Source organism: Panthera onca, chromosome D3 (assembly GCF_046562875.1).
Source record: "Panthera onca isolate mPanOnc1 chromosome D3, mPanOnc1 haplotype 2, whole genome shotgun sequence".
NCBI classification, from domain to species: domain Eukaryota; kingdom Metazoa; phylum Chordata; class Mammalia; order Carnivora; family Felidae; genus Panthera; species Panthera onca.
In genome coordinates this window covers 79,044,145-79,056,292 of record NC_138350.1, presented here as the reverse complement: position 1 = coordinate 79,056,292, position 12,148 = coordinate 79,044,145, and the positions used below count along the sequence as shown (strand labels likewise).

At 36.2% G+C, this 12,148-nt stretch overlaps 1 protein-coding gene across 8 annotated transcripts in view; it reads left to right on the top strand.

Moving 5' to 3' along the window:
* The window catches only part of PIGN (phosphatidylinositol glycan anchor biosynthesis class N), a 103,576-nt gene that overhangs the window by 18,222 nt on the left and 73,206 nt on the right, over positions 1–12,148 (top strand). For 7 of the 8 annotated variants that reach the window (XM_078435175.2, XM_078435174.2, XM_078435173.2 and 4 more), the window contains 5 exons: positions 640–892; positions 3,959–4,080; positions 4,595–4,693; positions 6,728–6,834; positions 11,241–11,365. In XM_078435175.2, the coding sequence (XP_078291301.2) occupies positions 672–892; positions 3,959–4,080; positions 4,595–4,693; positions 6,728–6,834; positions 11,241–11,365 (674 nt within the window). In that variant the 5' untranslated portion in view covers positions 640–671. Of the gene's footprint in view, positions 1–639; positions 893–1,031; positions 1,145–3,958; positions 4,081–4,594; positions 4,694–6,727; positions 6,835–11,240; positions 11,366–12,148 lie in introns of those variants that run through there. The other variant, XM_060614016.3, reaches the window with a different exon arrangement.

Below are 12,148 nucleotides of genomic sequence, written 5' to 3'. Positions count from 1 at the left end.
AGGGAACTGAAAGTGTTCCCTTAATGAGTATACATTTTCCGAAACACATGGAGTTTAACTACTTTTTCCTTCCCATAATTCAGCTAAATAGACAAAAATGCATGTTACCTGCTCAACTTGGTGATTATCAGGAGAATCTACAAGTGTCCTGAGCTGATAACCAAAAGTCAAAAGAAATCCGCAAACATTTAAGTAATGTTAAATTCCAAGAATATCAGTGGTGGGGTCATATGAGCAGCCAACAGCACCATGCATGATTTTCTGTTTCATACAGGATTTGATTTGACTGAACCCTGATTCATTTTAACACTCATTTAATTCTTTGATTTTTAATCCTGTGTTAGTTTTTTTGAACTTAGCATGCACTTACATTTATTCTACATAAATAGTTTAGTGGTGCTAATTGTGTATCATACTTGAACTTTCTCTTTGTGCGAGTGTATTTTATCACATATTTTATTTCAGTATTATCTCATTATTAAATAATGTTCATTGTTACCACCGTAAATGAAAGTGAAGTTGTAAATTATGTGATATTTTACCATATATGTTCACTTCTACATGCAGTCATCAAAATATTTAAAAATATGTACAATTGCATGAAGGTTTACCCAGATTTAATTTTGTCCCCTCTCTCAGTTTTCCTCGAAGACTAGTTAGTCACACTGGATATGCTGCTCTTCTTTATTTTGGGATTGTTCGTACATTTTGTGTTCTTCGGCTCCATCTTCGATATTTATTTTACCTCTCCTTTGGTTCATGGAATGACTCCTCAGTTTACACCATTGCCTCCTCCAGCAAAAAGATTAGTACTGTTTGTTGCGGATGGCCTGCGGGCAGATACACTTTACGAATTAGATGAAAATGGAAATTCGAGAGCACCATTTATTAGGTAAGCATGTTAACTGATACAAAGAAAAAGTTATCCTGATATTATTTGATCTCATGGTGGACATAGAAGTGATGATGAGAAAGACAATAGGGCACATATATATCTGCCTTTGTCTGTGGATTCACAGGTTTATTTCTTCCCAGGAGTTATGTGTGACCTTAGCTGCTTGGCCCAACTTGTCCTAATTTTCCAAACCTGGCTTATCTTTTACTTATAAAACAAGCCGGTTACATTTCTAAAATAATGACAAGCGTAAGTACTAATGAATTGCTAATTACGATGGTGTTTAACTAGAAAATACAGAGTTCAACTCAGAATACACCTATAAAATATAGAAAGCCCTTCCACGTCTATGTCACTGTTAAATGTGACTTTAGACTCTATGAAGTGGCTTTGAAAAGAAATATTTAAGTTTTTAAACTTATAGGGCTCCTACAAATAATTATTATTTTTCTGATTAGTGGCCAGCCCCTCAAAAGCCCTTCTAATGCTGTTGTAGAGAGAGTGAAACTCAGATTCAAGTGGATATTTATCTAAAATATTATTCCATCTTCCCCATTCTCACCTGCCATCATTACTTTTATCTCTTTACTGTGATTTATGTATGTATGTATGTATGTCTCTTTATTTTTAGACAGAATGAGTGTGAGAAGGGGAGGGGCAGGGAGAGAGGGAGAGAGAGAGTCAGAAGCAGGCTCTGCTCCCTGTCAGCATGGAGTCAGAAGTGGGGCTCAGTCTCACGAACCGTGAGATCATGACCCGAGCTAAAATTGAGAGTCTGCCGCTTAAATGACTGAGCCACTCAGGTGCCCCTGTTTCCTGTGTTTTTTCGTTTTCTTTATAGTACTTAGCATGTGCAGGGTCCATGAAGCCTGGGCGTTTGTTTTGCATACCACTTTATTTCCAGTTCTTAGAACATAGTAGGCGATTAATAAGTGTTTGTTCACTGCTAGAAGAATGAAGGACCTTGGATTCCTGTTAATTTCCTGAAATAAATTAATGGTGGCTTAGATAAATGTATAATATACTAAAGGATCAAAGTAAATAAGTGAGCAACTCAGGGCAGTGGGAAAAGATGAGTAAGAAAAGAAAATCAAACCAGAGTTAAGTTCGGTTCACAAAAATATGTCACATGAATTTCTACAAATAATTAAAAATTTGGGTGATATATTTTGATGAGTTTCCTAGTTGTCAAAGAAAGAGAAATATAGTTCATTACAAATTAATAGTATAAAAATATACTGGTTCTGAAGGAAAAGGCGAGCTTTGCTGGTAGCACTTGTTTCTCATTTGGGTGGTGGGTGGCAGGCCAAGGGCGTGCATGGTTGATGTGCCTTGTGTTGTAAGCCATTGTGTGTTTACAATTTCAGTAATCTTCTAGTTTCTTTTAAACCTGTTTGTGAAAGGTTTTATTCATTCCTCCCTTTGTCTTTTAAAAAATATCTGAACTGACCAAAAAAAATTTTTTTTAACTTTTATTTATTTTTGAGAGACAGAGCATGAGCAGGGGAGGGGCAGAGAGAGAGGGAGACACAGAATCCGAAGCAGTCCAGGCTATCAGCACAGAGCCTGATGTGGGGCTCGAGCTCACAGACCGTGAGATCGTGACCTGAGCTGAAGTTGGACGCTTAACTGACTGAGCCACCCAGGTGCCCCATGAACTGATGAAAATGTTTTTGAACAGAGAGATCCAAATTTCTTTATACCTACCTCTTTGTGTTAAAGTTCAGTTCTCATTAAATAACCGAAGAAGTTAAAAAATATTTCTCCCTTAATAAGTGGTTCAGTAGTTTTTAGACTTTTTATTTATTATGCATGCATTTAACCGAAATTGGTTTTAGTATGAAGTAAGTCAGTATTTAAGAATATCTAAACCAGGGCCGCCTGGGTGGCTTAGTCCGTTAAGCGTCCAGCTTCACTCCGGTCATGATCTCTGGGTTTGTGGGCTTGAGCCCCGTGTCAGGCTCTGTGCTGACAGCTCGGAGCCTGGAGCCTGCTTCAGATTCTGTGTCTCCCCTCTCTCTGCCCCTCTCCTGCTCGTGCTTTGTCTCTCTCTCAAAAATGAATAAACATTAAGAAAAAAAAAAGAGTATCTAAACCAGTCCTAGTAGTTATTATTTTGGGTGTCAGGCGTTCATTTCGAAAACCGTTACCAGTGCAGTCGGTCTTGTATAGCAGGTTGCTCTGCTGGTCCGTCACCTGCAATGGTGTTGCTGGTGGTTTGCTTTCTCTGGGATACAACTTAAAGAATATATATATATATATATATATTTTAACTTAAAGAATATTGACACCACCTTTTAGCAAAAGAAAACTTATGCCTGTTTTAATCTCAAATTTAGGAATGTAATTTAACTCCTAATTAGGAGTCTAGCCATTTCTCCTACCTTCAGTTTTTTATTTTGAGAATTTTTCAGCACAGAGAAATGGAAAGGATTATAATGATGAACATCTGTATACCCTTATTGTAGGTTTAACAGTTTTTAATTATTTTCATATTTACATTTCTTTCTCGATATACCCTCACATTTACACACACGCGTGCTTAAATTTTTAATTATTTTTTCCTCCTTAATTTGAAAGCAAGATCTCATACACTTACCACCAAACGCTTCAGCGTGTATCACCTAAGAAGGACTTTCTCCTGCATGACCGTAATACCATACATGTCACACCTAATGAAATCTCACTTTGATGGAATATTGTATGTGTCAGTTATTTCATGGGTAACAAGCCATCTGAATACTTTATGGCTTCATACACATGTGTCGTGGTAAGATGGTTCTTTGTCTCACTGGCTTACTTACAGTGCTGAATCCAGCTAGTCAGAGGGTTAGGTCTGGGTTCAGCTGGGATCAGAACTCACAAACTGTGAGCTCATGACCTGAGCTGAAGTCGGACGCTTAACCGACTGAGCCACGCAGGTGCCCCATAAAGATTCCTTTCCTTCGTAAATTTTGACTCGCGTTTTGATTTTGATTCCTTCTGGAATAATCTTATTTTTCTAAAGCTCTAACAGGACTTAATCATAGTCTGTGTTAACTATTGATCGATAATATCTTTTAGGAATATCATAATGCATGAAGGCAGCTGGGGCTTATCTCATACCCGTGTGCCAACTGAGTCTCGGCCAGGTCATGTGGCCCTGATTGCTGGGTTTTATGAAGATGTCAGTGCAGTTGCCAAAGGTATTGTCTGTATGGATGACTTTAGTATATGAAAAATTTGTTGCATGAATATTGCTTAACACTGAATCATGACACAAAGTGATGTGTGTTTTGTCCGACTTTTGGCAAGTATTTTAGCATGCCTTACTCATAAACACACACTGGTGTTGATTCAAGAATTAAGCTTTGGTTTGGTCGTCCTGTGCTCCTGAAACAATCTGATTGGATGGATCCACGGTTTTCCTAGATGTTAGAGCCCAAAGCTTAAAAAGAAATTCTGTATTTTAGTAAGAAGGAAATTATCTATTGTAAACTTTCAAAGAAAATTATGGCATATGAGATTACTTAAAAATAAAATCTTAAAATAGTTTATGGTATAATACATGTAACAAAATCGCTTACCAGTTTTGCATTTGTTCTGCAATTAATCCTCATTGTCATTCGTTGAAGAATACCACGTTAGGGGTTATACTAATACTTCACCAGGTATATGTTACTGTTTTCACTATTGGTTTCTTCTCTCAATGACCTGAAGGGTGGAAGGAAAATCCTGTGGAATTTGATTCTCTTATTAATGAGAGCAAGTACACATGGAGCTGGGGAAGCCCTGATATCTTGACTATGTTTGCCAAAGGTAAGAGTCATTGATTATATTCCCTCACATGGTATAGGTAATAAATCAGTATGGTAATTTTTATATATTACTTACTGTATTTTATTGATTTTTGCGTTACTTGTTTTTAACATTTAACATCTCTGACATAGGGATGTGTATTACGATGGATGGACATGTCCATTTGATTCTTTCTTTTAGTCGTACTTGAAACATTGGCACATCATATACTTGTTAGTTTTTGGATTCAATGAAGTGCTGTATGGCTCTAACATTTAACAGCTTTATAATCTTGGGAAAGTTAGATAACTTCTCTGACCTTCAATTTGCCCTTTTAAAAATGTGATAATAATAATCTATATCTCATAGGTTTGTTTTTAGGATTAAATTGGATAATTCTCGTGAGACATTTAGCAATGTGCTTATCATGTAATTCTTCATTATGACAATGATGTTGATGTCTGGTTCATTTTGTTTTGATACATTATAAGAAGTTTGTTGATATTCACAGAAAGATTTAAATGCTATAACTTATAATTTCTATTACATATTCAAGATTATGCCATTTGGATTTGTTGTGTTTGTTTCTGTGCATTGATTAGAAAATTCATTTATATATTATTTTCTAAAAATCAATTGGATTCCATTTGAATTTTGTGTCATTAAATGCTTTGTATTTTTTATTTAGTTAGTTTTAATTTTTTTAATGTTTATTCTTGAGAGAGAGAGAGAGAGAGAGAGAGAGAGAAGGACAAGGCATGAGTGGGGGAGGAACAGAGAGAGAGGAGGAAACACAGAATCTGAAGCAGGCTCCAGGCTCTGAGCTGTCAGCACAGAGCCTGATGAGGGGCTCGAACTCTCAAGTTGTGAGATCATGACCTGAGCTGAAGTCAGATGCCTAACTGTCTGAGCCACCCAGGGACCCCTTTTAAATGTTTTTTAGTGAGAATAGAATGATTGATCATTTCACCTAATGAAAAGGTTTTATAACCTTATGTTTAGCCATAAGTGTAATCTTAGTAATTAGAATTGTTGAGTATTACTGTATGTCCTGAAAGCAAAATATACATTCAGAATTTTACATATTATATTCATAGAACATCCTTATGTAGGGCAAGCCAAAAAACCCCAGACTGCTTGCCATTTATATATACTTCCTTCTTTGGAAAGCAGTTTAGCTTTTGGGGGGATTGGCAGTGGTGAGAATGGATTAAGTTTCTAGGACTCACTAAGTTTACCTTCTTACTTCCGGCTGTAGTTGATAGGACAGGAACAACGCCTGAATCAAAAACAATCTAATAGAAATGTTCCATTTCTTATGGTGATGGTAACCAACAAAGCCACTGAGATCTTTACTTAGGATGTGGGAAGTGGAATAGCTGGGCAGTGGTAGTATCTTTGGAACTGAATTGCTATTATAAGAGATTGTTCCTTTGTTATATCTCTTCCTTGTGACCTATGAGTCTATCTCAGAAATTCACTAAGTTGATTAGATTCTTAATAAAATCTTGCAAATGTGTAAGATTAATGTTTGTTGACTCCTTCAGAGAATGTAGCAATAGACAATACTTATTCTCTTATATTTAGAAAAATACACATATTCTATGAATAAGAGAAATGTTTGAATTTTCTTCTTGCTTTAGGAAGTGTTGTAAACCAAATGACTTCATCTATTCTAAATTGTATATCTGAAGACACACAAATTTTTTGAATAGGTTAATCTGTACAGGGAGTCAGATTTTGGTGCTTATTTTTGTGCTATTGTGTATCAGCATTGTGACTTTGGCCATGTTAATTAACTTACATGTAGTGTATCTGTAAATTAGAATGTTATTGTGAGAACAAAAAACAATAACATGTGTTAAAGTACAAATCATGGTCTGAGGCACATAAGATAAATGTTAATTATTCCTCCTATCTTTCTCTTCCCTGTCATAATACACAATGCTTTGTGAAAAATTCTGGTTACTCACAGGAATCTTTAAATGACTATTTCATATTTGATGAAGGCTTAAAAAATTGTTGAAAATATTTTTCCCCAAATTTCCTCCTTAGGTGCTTATGGAGACCATGTTTTTACATATACCTATGATGCTGACAGTGAAGATTTTGGTGCCCATGATGTAACAAAACTGGATACTTGGGTTTTTGATAAAGTTAAGGTGCGTGCTATTGAGTTGATACTCTTCAGCACACATAGTTGTACCCAAAGTACTAGAGACTGATTTGTCAGTAAATGCATCTTAATTTTTTCCTACTTGCATGAACTTGAAAGTTCTGTATTTGTAGCATACTATTTTGTAAAGACTGGATTCTAAGAAACTGCACATTCTGTAATAACCGGTTAATGAAATTTTTTTTTTAATTTTTCTTTTTAACATTTATTTATATTTGAGAGACAGAGCATGAGCAGGGAAGGGGCAGAGAGAGAGGGAGACAGAATCCAAGCAGGCTCCAGGCTCTGAGCTGTTAGCACAGAGCCCGACGCGGGGCTCGAAGTCACAAACTGTGAGATCGTGACCTAAGCTAAAGTCGGACACTCAACCAACTGAGTCACCCAGCCACCCCTAGTTAATGAAAATTTAAAAAAATTAATAATGTGAAAAGATAACTTTTTAAAATTCCATGTTTCTGACCGTAAAATGAGCCATAGATTGGAAATTCAGGGAACCTGTGTTTCATTCCCAGTTTGCTGAATAATCCTAGGTAAATCTTGATCTTCCTTTGACCATACAATAGTCTCCAACAGTAGAGGGACCATGTGAGATGTATGAAAAATGCTTTTGAAAATGCTGTTCAAATGTGATATATTTATAATAAGATGATTTTTTAAAAATTGTACTTTCCAGAAAGGTAAGCAAACATAAATTTGCAAATCAGTCCTAATAAACTATCCATGAGTTGCTCTAAGAAGTAAAGTTGTTTGGACTATTTGATAGTGACAATTATCATAGTTTCACCAGCTACCCAATAGAATTTACATTTTTAAAAATTGTGTGAAAATCTTAATTGTGGACATTGGCTCTCCTTTCTTCCTGTCCATTGTTTCTCATTTACAAATTACAACTTATAATTTATCTGTTGTAAGAAGCATTCATTGCTTGACCTTTAATGATTCTTGCTTTACTGGTACTATCTTTCGGACTGACATTGTGGACTTCTTCACAATGTGGCCATTTTTGTTAGTTTGTAAATGTGTTCCTCAGTATATGCCGGCATTTTTCTTTGTATTTACTTAGCGTGAATTAAGTATTCAGTGCATGGTTTGATAAACCCTATTTCTTTTATCAGGATCTTCTTGAAATTTTCTGTTTTCTTTTAACATATGCTTTTGTCAACAGGGAAAACTTTCAGGTTAAATAAAATCTCTTTCAGAAAGTAATTAGCAAATTATTTTTCTAATTATTGCTTTGTAAGAGAATCTACTTATATCAGCATATGCTGAAAGGCACTTGGCTTCTAATTTCATATACATAAATGCTAAAAATGCTCTGGAATCATGGATTTGATTCCTTGTGGGTGGGAAGGTATAGTTTGTGGCTGGCCTGATTTTATGCCTTTCTTCCTTTTATTTCAACACTGCTAGTGTTGGTGATATGATAGTGATTAGAAAAAAAGATTTGCCCATGACTTTATAAAATATGGTATATATGTATAATAATAACAGTAAACATGAAATCATCAGCAGTGGGAAGTAATATGATATATTTAAAGAATGTATCTTTAGAAAATTGTGATTCAGACAGTTAGGGGAAGGCTTTCCTGAGAGTTTTCAGATGATCCCTGAAGAAGCGTAGGAAACAAAGAAATGGAGCTGGATTGCAGTGTGGAAGCCTATTTCAAGCCCACAGCATTATATAAATCGTGGGCCCTGAGGGAAGAGCCAGCATAATAGATTTGAGGAACTGAAGGAAGGAGTTGAGTGTGGCAGGAATACTGACTGGGAGCAACGTCTGAGATAAGGCTAGAGAGGGAATCTGGACTTGGGACCTGCCTAAAGACTCATGTTTAATCCAAGCAAAACAAATCCATGCGAGTGTCTACTCACTTTTTTTTTTAACTGTGGTAAAATACATATAACATAAAATTAGCCATCTTCACCATTTTTAAGTATACAGGTTCAGTAGCGTTGAGGACATTCCCATTGTTGTGTATCCAATCTCCAGAACGTTTTCATCTTGCAAAACCAAAACTCGGTGCTCATTGAACAACTCCCCATTTCCTCTCTCTCCCAGCCTCTGGCAACTACCATTCTACACTCTGTTTCTATGTATTTGTTTAATCTAGCTACCTCATATAACTGGAATCATACCGGATTTGTCCTTTGTGAATGGCTTGTTTCACTTAGCATAATGCCCTTGAGGTTCATACATGTTGAATCTCTTTGCTTTTCAAAACTCACTTTGTACAGCATCTCCTCATATAGGCCTTCCATGGCTTTCCTTTGCTGCACCTCACTTCCAGTTAGACTTAGATAACTCTCTTCTATATTCCCTTAATACCACTATCGTAAGTACTTCTTTATGCTAGACCACGGTTGATCCCCCTTCCATCCTATTTTCATCTTATCGGCAGAGACACTGACTTTTCCCACTGTTATCTCTAAATTCCTATCAAGGAATTGTCTGGTACATAGATACAAGTATTAGTTTAGATTAGGTTCAGTTCTGTATAATAGGGAAGAAATACGGCTTAAAAGTTTACTTTTATCTCCATAAAGTTAACGCCAGCAGTAGGCAGCCCAGGATTGGTGCAGTCCAGGATTGCCATAATGGCTCCACGGTGTCATTAAGGCTCAGTCTTGAATTTCTCCTCTATCCTCAGGGCATGCGTTTTATCTTCCAAGTTTTTTCATGATCCAAGAGATGCTGGAGTTGCAGCCATTACTTCAATGTTTTAGGTCAACAGTGCAAGGAATTGGAAAGGACCTTCTTTCCTGATTATATTTATTTCAAAGAGCCTTAGGGTCCTTATAGTCTTTTGACTGAAATATTTGACTTCTCTCTTGTTGGCCACAACCGCTAAGACACATCTAGCTGTGAGAGAGGATGGGAAATTGGGTTTTAAGGTTGGCGCGTTGCCATGTTTCACGAAATCACAGGTTTTTACTCAGAAAGGGAGAATGCGTGTTGAGGTAGTCATCTAGCAGTCTCCCTTGATGCATAACAAATATTTGTGGAGTGCAGAAATGAATGAGTGCCTTTGCAAGGGGAGGAGAAAAAGCGGGGGCTGATGGTCCTGAGTATACTAGATATGAAGGGGAAAGTAACCAGGGGTATATTTCAAAACCTCTTAGGTCCAAAAGACCAACTTTTAAAAAGCCAATAGGGATCTAACAGGTTGAGCTCCGCAAGAATAGAATTTCATAGCATCTCATATCTTGTGTCCATATGTGAATGAATAGCACTTCTTACATGGCTGAATATTTTTTTTTTTTTACCAATCATGGAACAAATTATAAACGTACCTCAACTAAAGTTGCTAGTTTTTGTTGTTGTTGTTGTTTTGTTTTGTTTTGGTTTTTGTCAGCTTTCAATGATATCTTTAGAATTTAACTTCATTCTCTTGAAGAACTCACCACTTCCATCTAAATTTAAAACTTCTGAGGGGCTAAGTAGAATGTATATGAAAGCTAGGGGGCAGTTTTATGCTTTTGAGGAGGATAGCAGTAGGTTACATATTATGGGGTTTTTTTTTAATTTATTTACTTCTATTCTTGAATAGCAGGTTTCTCTAATGGCACCATTTGTATTTTTTGGTATTTGTAATAATGAAGGATTATTTCAAAAAATACTTCAGACTTTTGTTGGGCAATGACATTTTCCTCGTTAAAGTTACCATCTACTGAGAGACAGTTATGTGAACGACAATTACGTATCTTGGCAGAGCCTGTTGACTTATTGAAAGCAGTTTATAAGTATTCCCCACAGAAACTTGTTTACATATTCATGTGTATGCAAGTAGATGTTTAATTCATTATCTTAGAAGGGCTTTGTGAATCCAGTTTGCAATTATGAAACAATATAATAATTTTCGACCCATATTTTATTAAGTGGGCATTTTTCTATCACACAGCGTGAAGAACAGGTTCTAGTCTTGGGGAAAAGGAACTTGTTCAGAAGCTATTCACACCGTTCAAGTGAGCACTAACAGTTGGATAAGGGCAGCAATGAGACAGGACAAGAAGTAGTCCAGCTCCTAAAACATTTAAAAATGATAAAATGTTCCTAAACTGTCGCCACTTGTACTGTTTTATTTTTGGCTCTTGTCAACATATTAATTCAACCTGGTATATTTTATTCAGCGCTTCGGAGATCTTCATGAAATCAAGGTCCCCTTTCTGTAACCCTTTTTTGGCCTAATTATAGCCCAGCTCACTCATGATTCAAGCGTTGATGTCTGAACTGACAATAAGGACTTTGTGTTGGTTGGTTCTGAGGATAAACTTAAACAAAATAAAATAATTTAATTTTATAGTTATGTATACATTTAATTCAAGGTTTTCATCAGAATTTTTTTTACGTAAAATAAGTGGACTAAATTTCTTTAACTGATTTGTTACCTATAGGAATTCTTTCATGCTGCCAGAAACAACCAGTCTTTGTTTTCTAAACTAAATGAAGAAAAAATAGTTTTTTTCTTACATTTATTAGGAATAGATACAAACGGACATGCTCACCGACCATCATCAAGGTAATTTTAATGCTGTGTTTAATTTCATGTTTTTGAGAGACTTGGGTGTTCTATTTGAACTTTTAAAGTATTATATATTTTTTGTAATTATCACATTACTTACATTCTATATTCTTCATTTATCAAGGCAGAGAAAAAAGAATATTAAGTTTTTTTTTAATGTTTATTTATTTTTGAGACAGAGACAGAACGTGAGCAGGGGAGGGGCAAAGAGAGGAGACACAGAATCCAAACCAGGCTCAAAGCTCTGAGCTGTCAGCACAGAGCCCAACACAGGGCTTGAACTCACAGACCATGATTTCATGACCTGAGCTGAAGTTGGATGCTTAACTGACTGAACCATCCAGCCACGCCTTTAAAAATTTTTTTTTAACATTTAATCATGTTTGAGAGAGACAGAGAGACTGAGTACAAGTGGGGGAGGAGCAGAGAGAGAAGGAGACATAGAATCTGAAGCAGGCTCCAGGCTCAGAGCTGTCAGCAGAGAGCCTGATGCGGGGCTCAAACTCACGAACAGTGAGATCATGACCTGAGCTGAGGTCAGATACTTAGTCCACTGACCCACCCAGGCGCCCCTGTATACAGGGGTTCTATTTCAGTAGAACTCCTTATATAGAATAGCAAATATTTTTCTCAGTTTTGCAGACCATAAGAGGAAGAATCGATGTTTTACTTTTGTTCTTTATTTAGAATTTGGTTTAGCTAAGTCTGTGAATAATGCCTGTTGGTTAGCTACCAGTAATAAATACCTCATGCTCCCCTTCTTTAACATGATGGACTATT